This window comes from Eleutherodactylus coqui, chromosome 6 (assembly GCF_035609145.1).
Source record: "Eleutherodactylus coqui strain aEleCoq1 chromosome 6, aEleCoq1.hap1, whole genome shotgun sequence".
NCBI classification, from domain to species: Eukaryota; Metazoa; Chordata; class Amphibia; order Anura; family Eleutherodactylidae; genus Eleutherodactylus; species Eleutherodactylus coqui.
This window is the reverse complement of record NC_089842.1, coordinates 17540235-17564740: the sequence shown is the minus strand read 5'-3', so window position 1 is coordinate 17564740 and position 24506 is coordinate 17540235. Positions and strand designations below refer to the sequence as shown.

The 24506-nt window shown below is 46.7% G+C and overlaps 1 protein-coding gene across 1 annotated transcript in view; it reads left to right on the top strand.

Moving 5' to 3' along the window:
* Nucleotides 1–22013, top strand: part of VWA5B1 (von Willebrand factor A domain containing 5B1) — a 94729-nt gene extending 72716 nt beyond the window's left edge. The window contains exons 14-21 of the mRNA XM_066572618.1: nucleotides 9402–9636; nucleotides 12232–12543; nucleotides 15806–15943; nucleotides 16217–16345; nucleotides 17868–17942; nucleotides 18180–18249; nucleotides 18319–18436; nucleotides 21039–22013. Coding sequence (XP_066428715.1) covers nucleotides 9402–9636; nucleotides 12232–12543; nucleotides 15806–15943; nucleotides 16217–16345; nucleotides 17868–17942; nucleotides 18180–18249; nucleotides 18319–18436; nucleotides 21039–21764 — 1803 coding nt within the window. The 3' untranslated portion in view covers nucleotides 21765–22013. The remainder of the gene's footprint in view (nucleotides 1–9401; nucleotides 9637–12231; nucleotides 12544–15805; nucleotides 15944–16216; nucleotides 16346–17867; nucleotides 17943–18179; nucleotides 18250–18318; nucleotides 18437–21038) is intronic.
* The last annotated feature ends 2493 nt before the right edge of the window (nucleotides 22014–24506 follow it).

Sequence of the window (24506 nt, the reverse complement as noted above, 5' to 3'; positions counted from 1 at the left end):
ACAGAGAGAGTATTTAAAAAGATCTAGAAAAGCTTGCACAGCAGGAGGCGACTAACAGAATGGTATATAACAAGGAGAAATGCAAAGTCCTACATCTGGGCAAGAAAAATGAAAAAAGCACATACAGAATGGGAGGAATTGGGCTAAGCAGCAGCACATGTGAAAAAGACTTTGGTATACTAATAGATCATAGACTGAACATGAGTCAACAATGTGATGCAGCAGCCAAAATGGCAAACACAATTCTGGGATGTATTAAGAGAAGCATAGAGTCTAGATCACATGAGGTAATTATCCCCCTCTACTCGTCCTTAGTCAGACCTCATCTGGAATATTTTATCTACGTGACCCCTCTGCCGTCATCCTGTGACATCATCATCCAACCACCGACTGACCTGCTACATAGAATGTATGAGCTCACTGGCCACTTTATGACATCATCATCCAATCAGAAGCTGACCTTCTACATAGACTATGTGGCCTCCTTGCCCTCTTCTTGTGACATCATTCAATCACAGACTGACCTGCTACATAGACTGTATGAGCTCACTGGCCTCTCTATGACATCAGCATCCAATCACAAGCTGGCCTTCTACATGGACTATGTGACCTCCTTGCCTTCATCCTCTGACATCATCCCATCACAGGCTGACCTGCTACATAGACTGTATGAGCTCACTGGCCTCACCGTGACATCATCACATAATCACAGGCTGACCTGCTACACAGACTGTGGGACCTCTCTGTGACATCATCATTCAATCACAGACTGACCTGCTACATAGACTGTATGAGCTCACTGGCCTCACCGTGACATCATCACCTAATCGCAGGCTGACCTGCTACACAAACTGTGGGACCTCTCTGTGGCATCATCATCCAATCACAAGCTGATCTTCTATATAGACTATGTGACCTCCTTGCCCTCATCCTGTGACATCATCATCTAATCACAGACTGACCTGCTACATAGACTGTATGAGCTCACTGGCCTCACTGTTACATCATCACCTAATCACAGACTGACCTGCTACATAGACTATGTGACCTCCTTGCCCTCATCCTGTGACATCATCACCTAATCACAGACTGACCTGCTACATAGACTGTGGGACCTCTCTGTGACATCATCATCCAATCACAAGCTGACCTGTTATGTAGACTGTGTAGTAACTTACAATCTAATAAAGGGACAGCATCAGTCTGCATCCTTTATTAGACCCCAATGTTCCTCCCCCTGTATCTGCATGCAGCGTATTACAGCACTATATCCCGGTCCTTAAAGGGGTTGTCCCGCGCCGAAACGGGTTTTGTTTTTTTTCAATAGGCCCCCCGTTCGGCGCGAGACAAACCCAATGCATGTGTTTAAAAAAAAACCGTTTAGTACTTACCCGAATCCCCGTGCTGCGGCGACTTCTTCCTTACCTTACTAAGATGGCCGCCGGGATCTTCACCCACGATGCACCGCGGGTCTTCTCCCATGGTGCACCGTGGGCTCTGTGCGGTCCATTGCCGATTCCAGCCTCCTGATTGGCTGGAATCCGCACACGTGACGGGGCGGAGCTACGAGGACCAGCTCTCCGGCACGAGCGGCCCCATTCACCAGGGAGAAGACCGGACTGCGCAAGCGCGTCTAATCGGGCGATTAGACGCTGAAATTAGACGGCACCATGGAGACGAGGACGCTAGCAACGGAACAGGTAAGTGAATAACTTCTGTATGGCTCATAATTAATGCACGATGTATATTACAAAGTGCATTAATATGGCCATACAGAAGTGTATAGACCCACTTGCTGCCGCGAGACAACCCCTTTAATATACTGGAGGAAATGCCAAGTCTTGACATCGACTTGGATTGAAATGTTTGTTTCCTCTCAGGGCGATAAGTCTGCGCTTAGTATATATTAGAACAACCCTTTAAATAAAGTAGATCTCCCCTCTAAATAATAGATGTTTAATAACACGCGTTCCCCGATGAGGATTCGGCCCGGACGATGTGGCCTATGAGGCGTTTAACTCTTTTCTCCATAGACATTGGCAACATTGTATCATATCTCTTGTCTAACCACAGGGAGCACACTGGTCCTGAAAGGGTAAAGAATTGGCGAGCATGATATAGTAACATAGTGTGCGAGGCTGAAAGATAGACCTATGGCCATCTAGTTCAGCCGGGATCCGCTTCATAAATCTCCACGCCCTGTCGTTAATTTCGATCACCTCCCAAGAGAGACCGGGAAGCAGGGAGACCAACGGAAAAGCCGTTACATTAATTGGACACCTCTTCATTTCTAACCGTCTTGTCTCTAGACACCTCTTTGCTGTTGTCTTAGTATATTATGTTCTCCTAGAGGCGCGCAGAAACGGGGCCGCTATATAAGACATCTTCTCCCGAGTCGTCATGGAAACACAGCTCAGGTTAAAGACTTCCTTGCATCTCATTTGCAATGTTCAGACCCAACAGAGGAAGAAGCCCGGCGCCCATACAACGCCAAGGGCACGAATCCCAGAGCAGCTTGTGCAATCCTCCACAGAGTCAATGTCCGACTGTTTCCTCCATGGGAAGCAGGAAAGATTACTGCCAGATGAATGAGACTCCGCGTCTTGTAGTACTGAAGGAAGCGCAACTTTCTAGAACCTTCTCCAACTATACTCCATAGAGGTTTAATGCCCTAAAGACGTCAATCATGTCTCAGAGGTGTCTGCCATTAAATAATACTTGTTAGGAAGGGTCTCATCTCTTCTTTAAGAGACACCTAAAAGGTGAGTGAGGAGACTTAATAGGCCCTTTGTTGCTCCTCTGGGAAATATGCAAAGACAAAAGATGGAACAATATCTCTGCAGCGCCACCTATTGGATGATAGAATTCGTGCAAATCAATGTCAGACCCTTTATACAAGTCCTCATACCAATGACTGGGAATTGGAGACCAAAAGCCAGAAAGCCATACACATACAGCTGTTTCGGGGTTGGTGCCCCTCATCATTATAAGTCTCTTCACACACCTTCTAGGTGTTCTTCTTAAGGAGAGATGATATCCTTCCTGAACCACGTCACAGGACTCTCACTAGCCAAGCCAGTTACTTACTGCACACTGATGATGAACGAAAACCCCGAAACAGCTATCTGTGTATGGATACTGGATTTTGGTCTCCAATTCCCAATCAAGACTTGTATAAAGAGTCTGACATTGACTTGCAGGTATGTTGCCTTCCAGTAGGTGGTGCTGCAGAGGTATTGTTTCATCTTTCTTAGCAGTACCTGTTAGCAGCTTCCACTTACGGTCTATAGTATGATGTCGGGATGACATTTCAGCTTGCAATGGCTGATAACAGGAAACAGTAGATTGTACTCTGAAAATTCTAATACAGTGTAAGGTATAACTTTAAGCAATGGCACATATAGGGGTAAGTGGGCTCTATAGCACAGTTAATATGACGCCACTAGCACACCAGGGACAAAAGGACCTGATGGTTGTTTTCCCACCAAAATCCATACCATTTGATGCGGTTTTTGACACAGATGATTTTATCGTTCCAATGGAAGGGGTGATGCAGATTTTGACACAGATCTTGGTGTGCATTTTCTGCTGCATGCGTACGCACCCTTGGAGCGACGTCACGTGTAGCATAAATGCCGTGGAATTTCCGTAGCAGATTTTGCCAGGAAAATTCTACAGCATTTACAGCACAATCCACGTGGAGAAGAGTTCTAAAATCCCCCCCCCCCCCCACTGTATGAATCTGCAGCGTTCTTGAAAAATGCACCAGTCTTAATCCACAGTATCTCTGTATTTCAAGGGAGGAAATACACAGCATAAGCCGAGGATAAAATCCACAGCATTTCCTCCAGTAAATCTGCAACATTGAGGTACGGATCTTCCCATTGCAGATGTGATGTATATTCGCTGCTGCGGAAAACCCGCAGAAAATTTGCAACGTGTGAAGGTACATTCAGGCCTCATGTCCACGGGGTTAAAATCCGCAGCGCTTTTCCCGCACACGGATCCGCGCCCCATAGGGATGCATTGGACACCCGCAGGTAGTTAAATACCTGCGGATGTCATTTTTCCCTTCAGGCACAGATCTGCCTGCAGGAAAAAATACGGACATGCTCCATTTTAGTGCAGGTTTCCCCACAGGCTTCCATTGAAGCCTATGGAAGCTGTCCGGATCCGCGGAACACCCGCACCAGAATTAAAACTCACCTGTCCTGGACGCTGCAGGTCTCCCTTCCTTTGCGGCCGGATCTTTTTTCTTTGGCCCGGCAGATGTGCCTGGCGCATGCCGAGCACATCCGCTGGGCCGAAGAAAGAAGATCCGGCCGGGAAGGAAGGAAGAACTGCAGCATTCGGAGAGGTGAGTTTATTCTTATTTTCTGGCCTCATGTCCGCAGGGCAGGAGGGACCTGCTATGGATTCTTCTTGAAGTGGGCCTGATTTTCCCCGTAGACATGAGGAATTGGTGCGGATTTCCCCCAGCGAAAATTCCACACCTAAATCCATGACAAATTCTGCATTAAACTCCGCAAATTCTGTTCAGTTGAAAAGATGAAATCTGCTGCAAATCCACATAAAATGGTGTTGATCCGAACAAAAATCTGCTACCTTTATATTTACCCTAAAGGCGTTGTGCCAAGTTGTAAAGCTACCCCTCATCCAGGCAATAGTTTTATCATCAGTAAGCATCTGACTGCTGGGACCCCACAAATCCTGAGAGCAGGGGTCCTGAAGGTCCCTGCATCAGTGAAAGTGAGGTCAGGCATGCATGCTGCCACTCCATTAACTTCAATGGCAGCCTTGGAAATTGCTGAGGACAAGCGTTTGGTAATCTCTGGTGCTCCCATTGAAATGAATAGAATGGCTGCACACATACACAATCTCTGCTCCATTCATGCAAGGATCTTTGGGACCCCTGTTCTTAGGATTGGGGTTCCCAGTGGTCCCAATGAAGTTATCCCCAAGTCCATAACTTGGCACAATCCCTTTAAGGTGTACCACTTTTTGCTAACGTTCTAGGACTATGGAGAACAGATACCTGCAGAGATTCTCACCACCCATTTAAATAGCTCTATGGCCGACCTGGTTTGGGCCCTTTGTCTTTAGGGCCCCATAGTAGTCACACGGTCTGCTCTATGTTAAATATGTCCTTGGCCTCAGGGTTGATCTCTCAACAAGACCACTGATGATGAAACTGTCCATCTCACAACCCCATATGCACTGCTGGTATTGACATCGCCTTTACTACCAGCACTGACTCCATGTCCAGTCCAGCATGGCCATAAGACCACACCTTCACTCCGGCCTCCTGTGACTAACAGGCGAAGGGCCTGTATGACGTGGCAGCTGCTTCTCATGATTACATTAGTACTGGTTGAATCTCAAATTGTGTAGCAGAACTGCAAACAAAACTGCCTGCAGGGGAATCTTCCCTAATATTGAAGTGTCTCTTGTAATTAGCAAATGCGTGAGTGCCAATTACTGCAGCGGGAGAGACTTTCCTCGGAGGAATCTCAACATCGCCTGGTGCAAAATACCCAAATAATGATTTTGACTCATGATTTTGGGTCATCAGCCAAGACCAAGGATGACTCCTGACTGCACGACTCTGGATAGTAAAAGGCATGGAAATCGTTTAATATCAGTACTGGCCCGAAGTTTAATTGCACCTACCCCATCATTAGAAAAAAACTATATATTATGCACTGATAGACAGACTGCCTGTATTCTGCTTGTGCAGAAAGCAGCAAGATAGCAGGGTACCCAGTCCAGAACAACTTAGTAAATAAATACTGTACCAGAACCAAGCTCATAATATACAGCACCATAACCTAGCTCAGTCAATAAGTACAGCACCAGAACCAAGCTCAATACATAAATACAGTCCCAGAACCAAGCACAGTATGTAAGCAAAGCACCAGAACCAAGATCGTAACATGAATACAGCATCAGAACCAAGCTCTATACACAGATACAATACCAGAGCCAAGCTTGGTACATAAATACAGCAACAGAATCAAGCCCATAACAAAAATGGAGCACCATAACCAAGCTTAGTACACAGATACAATACCAGAACCAAGCTTGGTATAGAAATACAGCATTAGAACCAAACTCATAACAAATACAGCTCCAGAATCAAGCTCAGTGCATAAAATACAGCAGCAGAATCAAACTCATAAATACAGCCAAACCAACTACAATACACAAATACAATACTAAGTTTATAACATAAATACAGCCCCAGAATCAAGTAATCAAGTTCATTCATAACCTAAATACAGTATCAGAACTACAAAATTGTACTGCAGGGGAGCCGATGGGCTGACAGCAGCGCCACAGAGTGCCGTAGGGGAGGACATAGAGCGGGAGGATGGAGATTCATGTATCTCCATGTGCCAGTGCCGCACAAATGAAGTTCATCTGCCCGGATGTGCCTGAGGGGCGATTACCCCAAGCATACGTGCCCTACCCACACAAACTCGGGGGTCACACTTGCATGTAGTTAAGGCCAGCCATGTTTAATACAGATGGAAAAGAAAAATACAGGTCAAACAACAGCGAAGGTACTGTGCCAACTCTCAAAGGAGCTTTCTAGCAGCAGCTGGAGGTGCAGCTGAATCTAATACAACTACTTCATATTTAGATCAGTGTATCTGCAATCTGCAAAACAACTCCCAGCAGACAATAAAACCACTGAGAGTTGTAGTTATACAACCACTTGTGGTCTACTGGTGTAGATGGTAGTCATATGCTTACATATAGTCTCCAGGGCCAAGTAAAGGCTATTAGCTGTCACATTGCTTTATTTCCTCTATGTAAGTGAAACGTATTTATTGTTTTATGGTTACATTGATAAAAGGTAAGTAGGAAAATTTGTGTTCATACAAAATGTGTGAATTTAAATAAAAACTTGTTGTTTTATATATTATGTTATAGATTTTTTTTCCGATTAATACTCTGGTTCTGCCAATTCTGCAAGATGTTTCTTCCAAATCTTTTATTAGATTTCCTTTAGTCACTTGCAGTACCACTTTTCACCACTGCGATGTTTTCCATAACTTTTAATGCAACAGCGCCCCCACCCCTCCTTAATCCTTTCAAAAATAGCAAGATTTGAATTGCAAGAACTTAAAAAAGTAAATATCCCACAGAAATGGCAGAGAGCTCATAATCATTACAAGGAGGAGCGCTACAATGTATACATGATGCGGAAGGTGGGTGTTACAACCCTTTAAGTGCATCTTTATCACTGTTGTGTGTCCTTTTTAAGCAAATGTCAGACTGCGCAGCTTTCAATGCTTCATGTGCAATGTGTTTTCATGTTTTTGGGTTTGCAGACATGTTTCATTGTGGAGTTTATAAAGTTAACACTGGAATCATGTGACTGCCTGGCCCAATATAGAGAAATAATGACAAGAATCAGTGGAAACTTTGGATTTTTTTCAAGGTTTTCTTTACGGCACTAGAAAAAAATCCAGATCCTTACCCTGGTTTCTTCATTATTTTTATAATTACTGGTGCAGGGTGTCTACACTTAACATTATTGTTTTCTATTGGTGTTGTTAGATGTTAGACCTGAAGTCAAGCTTCCATAAATTGTAACCAAGTAGTTACCACACCTGAAGAAATATCCTCATATATAAGAAAATATACATCCAGACTGCCTTTTCACTTTTTTCTTTGTAGTTTAATGATATGGTTCCCTAGTTCTTGCACAACTATGACTCCCAGCATGCCCTGGTAGGTGGGGGTGGGGGGTGGGGGGTTACGTTTGCAACAGCTGGAGAACCAAGTAGAGACTGTAGGTATCATAAGCACTCAAACTACCAGTAAACAATCTGTGGTTAATCCTAGTCTTCTGTCAGCTTTAATAGTAAGACAGATAGCAGGCCTTGTACTGACCATCTATAGGCCAACCATCAACTCAGACCTTGTTTTGATCATCTCTAAAGCAACCACCAACCCAGACCTTATAATGACCATGTCTGAGCCATCCACCAACCCAAATCTTGTAAGGACCATCTCAAAGTCAATCACCAACATAGACCTTATAATGACCTAAAGTAACCACCAACCTAGACCTTGCAATGAACATCCCTAAAATAACCACCATACCTTGTACTAATCATCTTTGAACCAGTCACCTTCCCAGACCTTGTACTGATAATCTCTGAACCAACCTAGACTTTGTATTCAACATCTCTGAATCAACCACCAATCCAGGCCTTGTACTTACCACATCTGAACCTTGTACTCACCATCTCTGCACCATCCACCAACCCAATCCATGTACTGAACATCCCTAAAACAACCACCAACCTAGATCTTATACTGACCATCTCTAGACCAACCACCAATCCAGACCTTGTACTGACCACATCTGAACCAATCACCAACCCAGACCTTGTACTCGCCATCCACCAACCCAGACCTTGTAATGACTATCTCTTAGCCTAGACATTATTAAAACCTAAATAGATGACCAATCCATACCCTGTAATGACCACCCCTGAAGTAACCACCAACCTAGACCTTGTACTGACCATCTCTAAACCAACCTCCCACCCACACCTTGCACTTATTATTTCTGAACCATCCATCAGCCCAGACCTTCTACTGACCATTTCTAAACCTCCTTACACAGGAATGATTCGTTTGACAGCTATTTCTCCTAAACCCCCCCCCCCCCCACGCCCATACACAGAAACAGTCGATCAACGAGCAACTATTTCTGCTGACTCCTCAAAACATATGAATGGTTACGTTGCAGTTAAGTATTTTACATAGGGATAGTGGAGAACGCTGAAGCCGTACAGCTTTGGCTGTGACTTATCTTCAGGGGGACAAAAAGATTGGGCATTATAAGTCAACGCACCCAAACCTTCCTTCCCCAACATCATCTGGTGGGACAATTTCAGGAAGCCCCATACACATGCAAGAGTTATTCAGTCTCACCAAAATGGGTGGGTTTGGAAGACTTACAACTAATGTATATGGAGTCATAACAACCTTCAACTTGCAATTATCCTTCTTCATCCATGCCACCAATAAACACCCCCATAGCTTATAGTGACTGTGTCTTCAACTAACCACCCAAGCCCAGCTTTTTAACGACCCTCTCTAAGTGGGCAGTAGATGACCACCACCACCAGAATCTTTCAGGCTTTCTCATGCGCTCAGTTATCTTAATACCTTTGTATTAGGAAGATTTTTGTCAGGTGTGGTAGATACTCAGGTCATTCAATGACAATGGACACCCCTCCCCTCCTTAAGATAGATTGCAAGAGCAGGAAATAGTTCTTTTTGGAATGTGGTTATTACAGAAATTCACCAGTAATTATAAGATAGTAATGCTCCGCCATCTTTTTTCTCCCCCGTATCCATTGTCTGGATTCCATCAGTCATCTTTGTCCATCAGCCCATTTGTCAGCACCACAAAAATTAGGGGAGCTGGCGCCAGGCGGCCATCTCTTCTTCAGCAGAGTTGCCTCTCGTTCTGCCATGACTGGGAATCCCCAATGACACATGAGGGTCCACAAGCGACAAACACAGGAAGTCCCTCCACTCAACAGGAGACCTCGCTCTCTTTGAAATCTTCCTCAGACAGTCAGCCTTTCAGCAGCCCGGGAGATCTGGGTGAGGCTATCCTTGACAGTCCAAGTACAGATATGTGTGAGAAAGGCGGAAGAAGAGTTTGATGGCTCACTGCACCTGAGAACACATATAAAATTCCATTTTTTTTCCTATGTAATGATAAAGACCACATTGGTATAACCTGGGCATCTTCTGTTTATAATTATATATGTACATTTGGTGTGTTATACATCTCCCTGTATATAGTGATATGGAGCATGCTAGTATAATTTGGGTATCGCCTGTATATAGTTATATATATGCAGCTGGTATAAGTTATACATCTCCTGTATATAGTGATATGGAGCATGCTGGTATAACCTGGGTATTACCTGTATATAATTATATATGTCCAGCTGGTATACGTTATATATCTCCCTGTATATAGTGATATGGAGCATGCTGGTATAACCTGGGCATCTTCTGTATATAATTATATATGTACAATTGGTGTGTTATACATCTCCCTGTATATAGTAATATGGAGCATGCTGGTATAACCTGGGTATCTGCTGTATATAATTATATATGTACAGCTGGTATAAGTTATACATCTCCTGTATATAGTGCATGGAGCATGCTGGTATAACCTGGGGATTGCTGAGCTCATCAGGGATTGTCATATTATCCCCATGTTCAGACATTTACTGTTAATATTCTTCAGTATTTGCACATTTTGCAGTGCATAATGCAGAATGTGAATCAAAGCGCACAGGAGTCTCCCGCTGAGAGGCGGCCATTCATTATTTAGAGCAGGATTGTATGAATGAGCTGAGCTCCTCGGGGGATTCATTCATAGGTTCTTTATGAAACAAGCAGCATACACTCTCCACCTGCAGCTGCAATAATGATACAGAATGTGATACTTATAATAATTCATCTATAATTCAAGGTTCTGAGACATAAATACCCGGGTTGTTGCTTTACTTTCCATTGTCTTCTTCTGTGTGTTTGTGCAGAAGGTGCCATAAAGCTATGAATTTCTGAAACTGATCCATTCTACTGTAGCCGCCTCTCTGTACCATGCTGCTACTAGCCATGTTCTACACTATGTTGACAAAAGTATTGGGACCCCCACTAACCCTGTGCTGTCAGGCGAAGGGGAAATCGGATATGTGAGCATTAGGTATAAAGGATAGGATCACACAGGCATGTACAGATGCCCACAGGTGTAGAGCTGACAACAGGGTCTGCTGGGGGGATGTCACCAGGTGTGGAGCTGACAACAGGGTCTGCTGGGGGGATGTCACCAGGTGTAGAGCTGACAACGGGATCTGGTGGTGGGATGTCACCAGGTGTAGAGCTGACAACTGGGTCTGGTGGGAAGAAGTCACCAGGTGTGGAGCTGACAACAGGGTCTGGTGGAAAGACGTCACCAGGTGTAGAGCTGACAACTGGGTCTGGTGGAAAGACGTCACCAGGTGTGGAGCTGACAACTGGGTCTGGTAGTGGGATGTCACCAGGGGTAGAGCTAACAACGGGGTCTGGAGGGGGGGGGATGTCACCAGGTGTAGAGCTGACAACTGGGTCTGGTGGGGGGATGTCACCAGGTGTAGAGCTGACAACAGGGTCTGGTAGTGGGATGTCACCAGGTGTAGAGATGACAATAGGGTCTGGTGGAAAGAAGTCACCAGGTGTGGAGCTGACAACTGGGTCTGGTGGTGGGATCTCACCAGGTGTAGAGCTGACAACGTGGTCTGGTGGTGGGATGTCACCAGGTATAGAGCTGACAACAGGGTCTGTAAGGGTGCTTGGAGCATCGGACTGTAAAAGATTGGAAACAAGTGTTATGGACAGATGAATCACAGTACACCACCTTCCGATAGGATGGCCGCACTTGGGTGTGGAGAGCGGTTTCTACCTGCTGATCGGATGGCCGCAATCGGTTACCTGGACGACGGTTTCTACGTGACTGCATTATCCCAACAGTGAAGTTTGGAGCGGGTTCTGTTATGGTCTGGGATATTTCTGCTGGGAAGGACTAGCACCATTGGTTATAGTGAAGTCCACCGTCAACACCAATGGGTACAGAGACATTCTGGACAATGTGTCATTAGCTAACCTGTGGCAATACTTTGGTACAGCTTCGTGTTTCTACCAACATGACCGAGCGCCATGTCATACAGCACGCAGTGTTCAGGCTCAGTTTGAGGAGCAGAACGTCTGCAAAGTCCATGTCTCAATCCCATTGAGCATCTTTGGCATAAACTAGAATGCAGTATCTGTGCACGCCCAACATGCCCATCATCCCCTGCATCACTTTCTGAGGGTCTCCCTGAAGAATGGAAGTAAATCCCTCCACATATCTATGGGAATTTGGTGGAAAGCAGCTTAGGAGGGTTACTGCAGTCATTGAGGCAAGAGACGGCCCAACACTGTATTAAAAAATGTGAATAAAATCAAATTTCATCCCCTTCTATGTGTCCCAATACTTTTATCAAAATAGTATAGTTTTTTTTGTCAGGGCTCCTCCCCAACACCAAAGCATCCACCAAGACATCAAGGTTTATTGAGTAATATGAAATGTTAACACAAGTGTAAAGCTTCTCTCACTGGTCAACTCATTTAGTCATCCTTGTCCTCTGTCCTTCTCTCTAGATTGCCATTACCCATGTTTCACCTTCGAAACCGAGGTGGCATCAGAGGAGTTACCTCCAGAACAGAAATCTGGGGTCAAATGTCCGTCTTCTCACACGTCATCCATGTGCAAGGCTGTGGTCAGGGGGCTGAAGGGTAATCATCCGGTGCAGTGGGAAATTGCTTTCGACATCCAGAAGCTGTTCAGGGAAAGAGAGAGCAGAGACGACGATGAGAGCGACCTGTGGAACGAGACTTTTCATCATCTGGCGGCCAAATCCATCATACGAGACTTTGAGCAGCTGGCCGAAAGAGAAAGTGAGATCGAGCATGGTAATGAGAACTGAAATACCACACCAATAGAAAACCATAATAAGATCTGATGCCCACCTGACCCCAATTCAGTACACTACTAGAGCAGCTTCCTGGTATTTTGTAGAAATTGTCTTCTTGCGGCTTCCTAAAAAACATGCCATATTCTATTTGCTTACCTGCTATAGCAGAATTACAGTATTACATTTGGGCAATTGGGCAGTTCCAAGCCAGGGAACTCACTTCAATATGCCCTGATGCACCCCACTAGGACAGCCCGGTAAACCCCTTAATATGCAATGAATGATTAAAAAGCTTGGGGATCCAAAGGTGGAGCAGTGGTGTCAGTAAAAGAAAGGGACTCCAGAGGTGGAGCAGTGGTATCAGTAAAGGGTGAGAGCTGAAGAGGTGGGTCAGTGGTGTCAGGGAAGGGCATGGTCCGAAAGGTGGAGTGATAGGAGTGAAGGGCAAGGTGTAGCAGTTGTGTCAATTATGGGCAAGAGCTTCATAGGTGGAGCAGTTGTGCCAATGACGGGAAAGGGATTCAGAGGTGGAGTAGTCATGTCAATCATGGGCAAGGGCTTCAGAGGTGGAGTAGTCGTGTCAATGATGGGCAAGGGCTTCAGAGGTGGAGTAGTCATGTCAATGATGGGCAAGGGCTTCAGAGGTGGAGCAGTTGTCTCAATGATGGGCAAGGGCTTCAGAGGTGGAGCAGGGGTGTCAATGATGGGCAAGGGCTTCAGAGGTGGAGCAGGGGTGTCAATGATGGGCAAGGGCTTCAGAGGTGGAGCAGTGGTGTCAGTGAAAGGCTGGGATTCCAGAGGTGGAGCACTGGTGTCAGTGAAAGGTAGGGGCTTCACAGGTGAGGCAATAGTCTTGGTGGGGTAATTGTGTCACTGAAGAACAGGGGCTTTAAAGGTGGAGCAGTGGTGTCTGTGAAGGGCATAGGCTCCAGAGGTGGAACAGTGCTGTCAGTGTAGTGCAGGAGCTTCATAGGTGGGGCCGTGCTGTCACTGAAGAGCAGGGACTCCAGAGATGGAGCATTGGTGTCAGTGAAGAGCAGGACCTCCAGTGGTGAAGCAGTCATGTCTGTGAAGGCCAGGAGCTCTAGAAGTGAGCATTGTCCTCACTGCAGGTGTAGAGTAATGCTGTCAATGAAGGGCAGGAGATCCAGAGGTGGAATAGTGGTGTCAGTTAATGGCAGAACAGCTATGTGACCTGTAGACTTGTATGACTCCTTTTGCCATCTTGAATAGTCTAATTTCTGAAAAACATGTTCTGAGAGCCTTCCCGTCTAATAAGGAGCCCCCAGACGTGTCACTCCTGCGTTGTCCTCCTGTGCGCACCTTTTATATGCTATTAATCCTTTTCTCAGTTACAATGATCAGAGATGCTGAGTGTCGGTCACTCAAGGCCCCAGTGGCAATGCTTATAAAGGTTCTCGAGCACCTTTCTCCACAGGTAATTCAGTTTTGTACCCACCCCCCCCCCCCCCCCTCACTCTTGCACTGCTAGGCTTTATGCCTATGTATGTGTCAGTCTTTACCGTAGTTCCGGTATTGTATCCATGAAGCAATGAGCTCAAGATGAACAGAAATGCAGTTTCTTATACGGAACAGACACAATTTGACTTCTTACCTTGAGACAGCAGTCTTGCCATGTAATTTATATAGCTTTATTGTATAGCCTTGAGCCCCAGCGGCAGCGCACAGCACATCCTGTACAGGAACAAGATGTCTTTTTGGAGGAGCTTCTAGGACTCTTTGGCTGACTTGCTGCTCGAGGGATGATTAGATGTATAAATGATCCAGAGAGCGCTGGACCGCTATCAGGGCGGACAACAAATCATCAGTATGTACATGAAGGAGCCAGGAGGTTCAGCACCATGGACAGCGCTCCAAAGAAAGCTGACTGTAGGACCGTGAATACAATCTACTGCTCCCTGTTATCAGCCATTGCAGGCTGACTATAGTTTATGTTCCATATGTCCAGTGCTGAGAACCTCTGTAGGTGGGGAGCGGTCAGGGGTATACGCCAGGCTGCTGACCCTAAACATGCATACCTCTGCTTTAAAGTGCACTTTAAGTCCAATGAAAGATGGGCAGCTGCCCGACATCTCTGATGCCACTTATCTCACAGTAGGTCACCAAACACATATATACCTATACTACTATATACTACCTACTAGTCCAAATTACAGAGGGGTCCGCTGAAATGAGGGGAGCCTTAGTGGATCAGATATAGATGGGGAGCTGACATGTTGGTGAGTCCCTGTGGCCGGTGTTATAGGTTAATGTGGCTATCATTATGGGGTTACTGTGGTTGTAGTTATGGACTCACTGTAGCTGTTGTTTTGGGGTCACTGTGCCCATCATTATGGGGTCACTATGGCCTTCAGTAGGAGGTCAATGTGCCTTTCATTGTAGGGTCACTGTGGTTTTTATGAGGTCACTGTGGCTATAACTATAGGGTCATAGCATTCATTCTGGGGTCACTGGCTTTTATTATAGGGTCACTGTGACTGTTATAGGTCACTGTGGATATCTATGGGCTCTCTGTGGCTGTTATGGGGTCCCTGTGGCTATCATTATAGGGTTGCTATGACTGTGGCTATAATTGTGGGGTCACTGTGGCCGTGGTTATAGGGTTACTGTGGATATCATAAAGGGGTGACTGTGGCTGTTGTTATGGAGTCACTGAGCTTATCATTATAGAGTCACCATGGCTCTTATGAGATCACTATGGGGTCACTGTGGCTTTAGGTATGGTGGTGGCACAGAACAAACATTTCTTAAAAGTCACCTTATTTCCCTCCTCAGTCTCCAGGTGTGACGGCGGAGCGGGCAGGATGCTTCCTCGTCTCCCCCTGCCTGCGCTGAGCCCCCGGGGCCGGTTATTAATGTGACCTTTCCCATCTTCATATCAGGATTTCTGCACATGAAATATTCATATACAGTGTAATACCAGACAGCGGCGGCCGGGGAGGGGGGGGGGTGTCTGGAGGAAGGGCGAGAGGAGACGAGATACAACTCTATCTGCTATTCTGCTACTTCTCTTATCTGCCTCTTGGAAATTTGGGTCCCAGCAGGGACTGTCACCCACCTCCCAGAGCCCTCTTCCTAGTTTTCCAGTGACGCATCACATATGAAGGCGAGTCTGGGAAAGCTGAGTGACATCCCTCATGGGCGCTGTGTGTGATCAGAAAGCCCCTCTATAGCCACCGTCCCACCAGGAGACGTAGCCGCAGGTCCCTCTCACAGTTCTCCTTCTGCTTTCCCTGTAGGTGTTGGGCGCCGGTTCCAGCTGAACGCCATTCACGCAAGCAAGGCGTGTAATGTTATCAGCAAGTACACGGCGTTCGTCCCCGTAGACCTCAGCAGTAACTCCTATCTGCCCAGCGTGGTGGAATACGCCAACACAGGTAACAGCGCGGCGCTGCGCAGGAACACGCCGCTCCGCCTCCTGCTTTCACCCAACTATCCGCTTCTCTAGGTTTTCTTAGTGTTTTTGTCTTTACCTGTTGATATTGCTTTCCGTTTGTGTCCCAGATCCCGTCCCCCACGTCTCCCGCGACCCGTCCTTCCGTCGTGTTAACTGTGAGTCTCTGGTCTGGTCCTTTCTCTCTCCCGTTCTCTCTGTCTTTGTCCGGAGGCCTCTCCCACTGATTGAGGAGGATGCCCTCATTCCCTGCTAGGTGCTGCTCTCAAACAGGGCTCTCAGCGCAGCCTAAGCTCCGGAAGTCGCCGCCTGCGCGGATTCTCCATCGGTCTGGGCCGATCACAATCAACATGCGTGTCAGACTCCTCAGACGAGCGATTTTACAGTAAGAACTCATTTTGTCTTAAAGGAAATGTCCAGACAGATGCGGGAATCTTCTGGTGTCTTTGGGCTGAGACTCGTATTGCGATCCGGGTGGGGGTTGGGCTTACGAGCCCGAAATGTTGTAATATTTGTTTTTTATGTTACTTCTTAGCAAGACAGATTTCAGCCCCAAAGAATAGGTGTCAGAAGAGACTTTGGCTCTGCCCTCTAATGTTGAATGATTGAAGATCACATGATGCACAGGGGAGTGGCTACATAGCATATAGCACCAGCTGATGGACGTGGCTTTTCTTAACTGGGCCCATACACAACCAGGCCTATGACCGACATTCATTAGAACATACTAGCAAGAGCTCACTGCACATGGCTTTATACAGTCACCACTAGAGGGAGCTCACTGTACACAGCTATACACAACCACTAGTAGGGGGAGATCCCTATATACAAATATATACAGCCACCACTAGGGGGAGCTCCCTGTATACAGATATGTACAGCCACCACTAGAGGGAGCTCACTCTATACAGATATATACAGCCACTACTAGGGGGAGCTCCCTGTATACAGATATGTACAGCCACCACTAGAGGGAGCTTACTGTATACAGATATATACAGCCACCAATAGAGGGAGATCACTGTATACAGATATATACAGCGACCAGTAGGAAGAAGTTACTGTATACAGATATCTACAGCCACTACTAGGGGGAGCTTAGTGTACACAGCTATAAACAACCACCACTAGAGGGAGCTCACTCTATACAGATATATACAGCCACTACTAGGGAAGCTCTGTATATACAGATATATACAGCCACCACTATGGGGAGCTCACTGTATACAGATATATACAGCCACCACTAGGGGGAGCTCTCTGTATACAGATATATACAGCCACCACTATGGGGAGCTCACTGTATACAGATATATACAGCCACCACTAGAGGGAGCTCAGTGTATACAGATATATACAGCCACCACTAGGGGGAGCTTATTGTATACAGATATATACAGCTACCACTAGGAGGAGCTTATTGTATACAGATATATACAGCCACCACTAGGGGGAGCCTATTGTATACAGATATATACAGCCACCACTAGGGGGAGCTTATTGTATACAGATATATACAGCCACCACTAGGGGGAGCTCACTGCACATCGATTTATACAGCTGGTATTGAACTCAATGTATAAACCTGAGTGAGCTCCTCCTAGCAACAGCTGCAGGGAAAGCAGCCCAGTGTTGGGCCCTCACTCACTGGGGGCCCCATAGCAGTCATATTCTACTGTATTACACACTGCAGGATTACTACTCCCTTAGAGGAGACGGGTTTATACAGCAAATTCCTTGTACCCGCTGCTGTCCGCAGACTGGCACAAACATGGCAAATCAGAAAAGATGCCAGGATGGTCAATATGGGTCAAAACAGGGCATAAAATACATCCGGGAGGAGCAGATGACAGCGCTGGGTACATATGTGTACTGGGTGGTAATGTGGTCATTCTCCTTCATGACAGACGTTGATGAGAGCGCCATATCGCCCTGCACGACACCAGTGTCATCGGGATGGGAGCGCTGCAACTTTCCACAAGGTGAGAACTATGATGACTGCTGACCAATTGTGTCGCATGAATGATGGTATCATACTGCTCTCTAGTCAGTCTTTACTGCAGCTCTGGCCTTCTATTCATGTATCAGGAGGCTCAGGATGGGGTTAGCGAGTGCTGCTATACATGGCATTGCGGGAGGACATATATGATCAACATTAGTAACAAGCAGGCTACGCCGGCCCTTTAAATAATTGCTGCCATATTGTTTATGCCTTTCAGCCGCTCCACGCAGTCCGTCGGTTTCTTCTTCCCATTCTCAGAGGTCTATAGAAAGCCTCTTTGCCGCCAGGTAATTAGAGCTCAGATGCTGATATTTTACTTCGCTGCTGCAGAATCTTAATTTGCCGTCTTGTCGTAGGTTGAGCCTCAATAAGACGCGACTTCTCACGCGAGCGGCCAAAGGATTTATGATTAAGTCACCCGGAAAAGGCAGCGACGAAAGCGACAGCGAGAAGAACATCGACTACTTGCCCCTGGTGAGTACTGGAATCCTCATGTCCGCAGCTCCGCCCTGGGGGTCCCACACTGGGATCCCCCAATCGAGGATTGCATCGACTGCAGATTTAGGCGGGATTTAACGCGCAAAACTCGCACGGAAATAGAACCCATTATTTGCATTGGGTGTCTTTGCATGTGCGATTTTTTTACATGCAGCCTTGCTGCGAGATGGGAAGATTACAGCATGTCCTATTTTTTGGTGATATTGCCCAATTATTTCCTGTGGGAGGCAGGAAAATTACATCGCACAAGCGTGTCATGTGATGTCCGTGTGAGCGCGATGCAATTTATACTGCTTAAAGTACTGGAGCAATGTGTCATTTTTCTCGTAGGCATGAAAGACGCATGTACAATATTACACTGCGCATATATCACAAAGCACATCGCACTCGCAGATGATATTGATCCGAGTGTCTGGGGCTGATATCGCGCTCGCACGTGTAAATATGGCTTCATGTAAATACATGTTCAATCCAGGTAGGGCCGCTGTCACACGGGCCGTTTTTTACAGTTAGACTCTAGTGGGCAAGAGGGGCCGGAAAACGTGCCGATGGGAGGTCAGAATTTGGCGCAAGCAGCATGAATCGCTGACCCCTTCCTGTCAGATGGTCCGAACATGTCAGCACCGCCATGTAATCTGCCGCAACTACAAGCAGCTTCCTGTCCGCAGGGGCCGATATTCCTGCAGAACAATCTCATCACTGAGTGGAACCTACGCCACAACGAACTGCTGCGGTTCTGAAGACCAGAGGAGTCCGATGCGCTACTAGATGGGGGTCTCTAATAAAGGGGCCGTTCAGTTTATAGATCGATACTGTAGAGCAGGGCTGTCAAACTTCTTGTTACGGACGACCACATCAGCATTATGGTTGCCTTCATAGGGCTGGCTGCATCCTACAAGAAAAATGGAGAGCTGGTCCTTCTTCTTCGCGGGCCACATAAATTGAGGTGGTGGGCCGGATTCGCCCGCGGTCCTTGAGTTTGACACTTTTTATTATATTAGAATTAGCGCTCACTTTATCTACAGGTGGATAATAAGAAGTGAACTTTAATTTTAATATATTGAAAAGTTCTGTAACTATTCAGCATCCATCGTATTTCAATTTGACAGCATTTTTTCAAGATCTCTGGTTGCTGTCAGTGGATTGAAACATTCCTTGTGAGCCAAACAGGTACATTTTACACTAAAACATTGTAACAAGCTTTCAAGACAGGAGAGAGATGTCTGCTGGAGCTGCTGGATTTGTCAGCTGTTCGGTCCAGAGGAGTTTTCACCCGCTGGATGTAAAGGCTCATTCACACAAGCTTGAAAATCACATCGAAGTGACCGCACAAAAAAATAGCGGGTAACTGCGCTAAAAATCACATGATTTCCCGCTATCAAGTCCTGAGCATAATTAGCAGTGTAATTGCCCATTCACACGATTGGGGCCTGAAAACAAGCGCTGCTGCTCCGAGAGGGGGATGAGAGAGAGAGATGAAGGAAAGCAACACATGGCCCTCCTTCATCGCTGGGGACTCCCTTTATCTCAGCAGCTCTGGAGGGATATCCCCACTGCGAGGAGAGGGAGGTTCCCCTGCAGGGGAGAAGAAGGAATCCTCCAGCAGCGTGATGCTGGAGTTCCCCTGCAGGGGGGGTTTCCTTATTCTCCCCTGCAGGGGAACCCCAGCATCACACTGCTGTGGATTTTCTTCTTCTCCTCTGCAGAGGAATTCCTTCTATACCTGATATGGGGGAATTGCCCTGTAGCAGGGAGAATGGCCACAGAGAGAGGGCGGGGCTAAAGGGGAATCCCAGGAATTCCCCCATAGCAAGGAGAGATAGGGCAGGGCTAGACAGTGGTTCCCCGCTACAAGGATTTTCTTTTTCTCCCTGCTATGGGGAATTCCTAGTTCTTCGCAGCAGAAGAATACTCCAGTGTTCGGGGCAGCTGCACGGCAAGTTTAAAATGTCCCGCTGTAAACTCCTGCTAGTCCCTGCTGGAAAAAGGGGAAGCCCCAGGCAATGAAGAGAACCCTTGGGGAGCCCTCATCCCCGCAGGGACTCAAGGCAGCTTAAGATTCTTTTGTCTGAATCTTCCATAGGAATCCATTGGTTCTAATAGTCGCAATTTTTTTTAGTTTTAAGTTACCTGTGCTAAAACGCTCGTGTGAATGAGGCCTACATTTGGGTGTTCCAATTGTTTGACATCAAGCAGAAACCATGAAATCGAAGAACAGAAATTACAGCTATCCTCTGGTCCCATACGAATCAAGATGGCCACACCGATTCTCTGACCAGCTGATGCACAGTCTGCATTGAAGTACTGTACATTGGTAGCCAAAAACATTACATGCCGCTTTGATTGGCCAGTTCTGCTCACATTAGCATTTTTAGGCAATCAAAGCAGCATGTGGTATCATTGACAATGCAGAGCAACATCAGGTAGTCAGAGAATTGGTGTGGCCATCGTGGCTTATCTGGGACCAAAGGGGCGCTTGAAGTATTTTAGAAACCTTTGCAAGGATTATACTTTATCTAAATAGAACTGGAAAGCCCCTTCAAAATCTGATTCCTCATTTTGGTGTCTCCCCTCGTAGGTCACACTGCAGTTGGCTTGTGGAGCTTTCCTACTGAATCAAGTCTTTGCAGATGCAGCCAACATCCCGATGGACAAACTCAAGTGGACATCTCCATTCACAAGTCACCGTGCAACTCTGAGCCCAATGTCTCACAGCTCTTCTCCTTCACGTAAGGACCCTGGACTTTCCACAGCGAGCACAGCGCAGTTGCTCCCCCCAGATGATGACTATCACACCACTCTGAATGGGTTTGGTGAAGATGTCTGCCAGCAGCCCCGAACACGCCACCTCTCCAGTAGCGCCTTGGACAGTCCTTCCAGATCCACAAAGTCTGAGAACGAACTGACCCTACCGGTCCTTCCTGTGCGACGCTTCTCATCTCCTGACAGCGCTCAGGACTCTGCTTCCATTCACACAGACAGTGGACTGGGGTCAGAGTCAGATGGCACCGAGGTTCAGTCTTGGATGGAGAGCATTGAGGATCAACGGAAGTCCCATCCTGAAAGCATGATCTGGGCCACCGCTGTCGCCCTGGCCTGGCTCGAGAACAACTCTGCCGCTTACTTCATTGAGTGGGAGTTACTGGCAGCCAAGGCTGACCGGTGGTTGTGTAAGCAGATCATCCCTGAGGGACGCACTTTGGCTACGGTCAAGTCTGCCGCTCAGCAGCTCTTTGTGTTGCTTCGACATTGGGATGAAAACTTGCAGTTCAACGTCTTGTGTTACAACCCAAATAGCGTGTAGCAGCAGCCGGGATGACGGAGGGAACGTCCTCAACCCCAACGTCTGTGTGTTGTAGTATGGCTGTGTTGTGAAGACTTGTATTAGTTCTATCAGTAGGGCAGGCATGAGGAGAGGTCTCTACAGGGGGCACGAAATGCATTAGTGAAGATGAAGGTGACCTCCTGTCTCCTCCATTGACAGTGTAGGGATCCTCCTTAAGGAGGGAAGGGCAAAGGTGGGCCATGGAAACCACCAAGATCTGCTAGTAGTCTGCATGTAAGTCCCATGGTGGGCACGCAGGGCGCTAGTGGCTCTCAAGACTGATACCTTTCGTCTGTGTACTTCTGTGTGTGGTCTGCTGGCCTGCCACCCTTGCATGGTCCTTTGTCCATTTGTGCTCAAGGTGGTCTGTCCCTTCGTTTCTGGTGACGTACTATAATCCCTAGTTATTTGGGGGTCTTCCAGCTTTGTAGGTGTGTATGGCAGAGTGTGAGGTATTCGAAGGTCTGTCCAGTCTATGTATGGAGAGGGCACATGATACCCAGTCGTGCCCGCTTCCGTCTTCTCCGTGAGAATGTTCTGAAGTTACACAGCCAAGTGATATTCTATATACTGTGGTGTCCTTATTGGGGAGGGGGATAGAATTTGCAGGAATTTGGGATCAGCTCTATGCATGGGGTCCTGGGCTCTTCTTGTGTTTGAGGTTCATTTACTCAACTGAATATTTTTTATGTTGTCTGTGCGTTTCGGGTGATGGTTTTTCGAAGGGGCAAGTTCTGTGAGTGGGGAGGGGGGTGAATTTAGTGTTAGGCCTCACCCGCTTCTATAAGCTGCTCATCAGATCTACCTTCTCTTTTCGAGCTTTAATGTGCACATTGACACCAACGCGTTTCATGACTTTTTTCTTTTTGACTATGATGGGGGATTATATACAAACTGTCTTCCTGAATCGTACACTGAGTACTCACTGTCACATTTCTGTAAGTCTGTCTGACCAATAGATAGAGTCTCATGCCTTTACCCTATATACAAGCGTACACGAGCACCGCGCCGGACGTTGGCAGATCGTCCTGTTTCCATAAGAGTCAATGAGAACATTCATAATACAACAAGCTGTTAGCCCCGCCCCCTTACTCAGAAGGAGGACACTTCCTGCTTATAAGGAGTCAGGGCTAGGAGGGTCATGTGATCCCATGAACCGCTAAATGATGGACAGGGCTCAGGTACTGACTTGTATCCCAATATATTTTCCACCCTCTTAAAGGGGTATTCTGGGGAGGGGTTGCTTTTTGGCTGTTTTCACTAATCCACTGGATAGGTGAAAACTGATAGATCAGTGGGAGGCCAACCAACGGGACCACCACTGATGCCGAGAACGGGGGTCCCATTTTCCCCACTTTCGGACACTGCTCTGTTGCGCACATACTAGAGGATGAGAGTATACTAGAGTATACTAGAGACTATGGGAGAAGTCTTACTATCAGTGTTATTGGGGTATCTGGCTATAGGGTGATAGGTTCCCTTCAAGGAATGAGTTTAAAGGGGCTGTCCAGTTGTAAACTAATGATGGCCTATACTGAGGATAAATCATCAATAGATTCGTGGGTGGCCATTGCTTGGGCCAGGCTTGGTATTGCATGCAAAGTTCCCATTGTGTGAATGATAACTTGGCTTGCAGTACCAAGTTTGGCCACTGCTGTGGGAACAGAGCTGTCTGCTTCCTGCAGAAATCGTCTCAGTGCACGATAGCACCGACCAGCAAATAGCAGTTCAGTGGGGGTACTATTGATCTATCCTGAGTATAGGTCATCAATAGTTGACTACCAGACATCCCCTTTAATACTAGAGGCATGCGGGCATAATGTGAGTTGTGGCTGAGAAACTTGGCAGCAACTCGCATTGGACAGGTTATAATGGGTCTGGTGCTGTCTGTAGAATTACAGGGACACCACATAGCCCAAAAATATATCCATATGCCTTTAGCGTTACTGGTTTATATTTCTCTAACTGCTCCGGGGAGTTGAGGTCTTTGATTCACGGATCAGCTACAAGGGTCTTTATAGTCCCACCACCAATTATTCCAATGGCCTCCCATATGGTGTTGGTTGCAGGTTAGTTTCTGTGTCCACTTGGATTGAGAGTTAAAGGGGATTCTGACTGAAAGTGCCAGCTATACCGCCTTTCCCCCAAACCAGAGTTGAGGGGGTCTGTACAGTACAGTGATGGAAAGCCCTGTCTATAAGTGACTGAGGTCGCCTGAATCCTAGGGCTCAACCCAACATAGGCAAGTAATAGATCGTGACGGTCACTTTAACTTACCTGCTGATGCCTGTGAGATGCCATTGAGAGAATTTGTGAACTACCACTCCCATCATTCCCACTGTACTCTGTAAAATTCCAAATGGAAAGTTGGAAGAATGCCTCCACAGCGCCCCCTATTACTAGGCATTCATGCAAGTCCATGTCAGATCTTTTTTAACAAGCCTTGTAACAATGCCAAAGCCAGAGTCTTCTCCAGAAGGAAAAGCCACCCATGTGCAGACAGACATTTCCGGGGGGATGGCCCCTCATCAGAGTGCAGTAGGTATCTGACTTGGCTAGGGAGATGCCTATAAACATGGATACCTAGAAGGTGTGAGGAGACTTATAAGGCTATCCGTACCAGAAGCTTCTGGCTTTGGCTCATATTCCCAGTCATTGCTACAAGGCTCGATAAAAGGTCTGACATGCAGTAATGCTGCCTTCCAATAGGTGGCGCTGTAG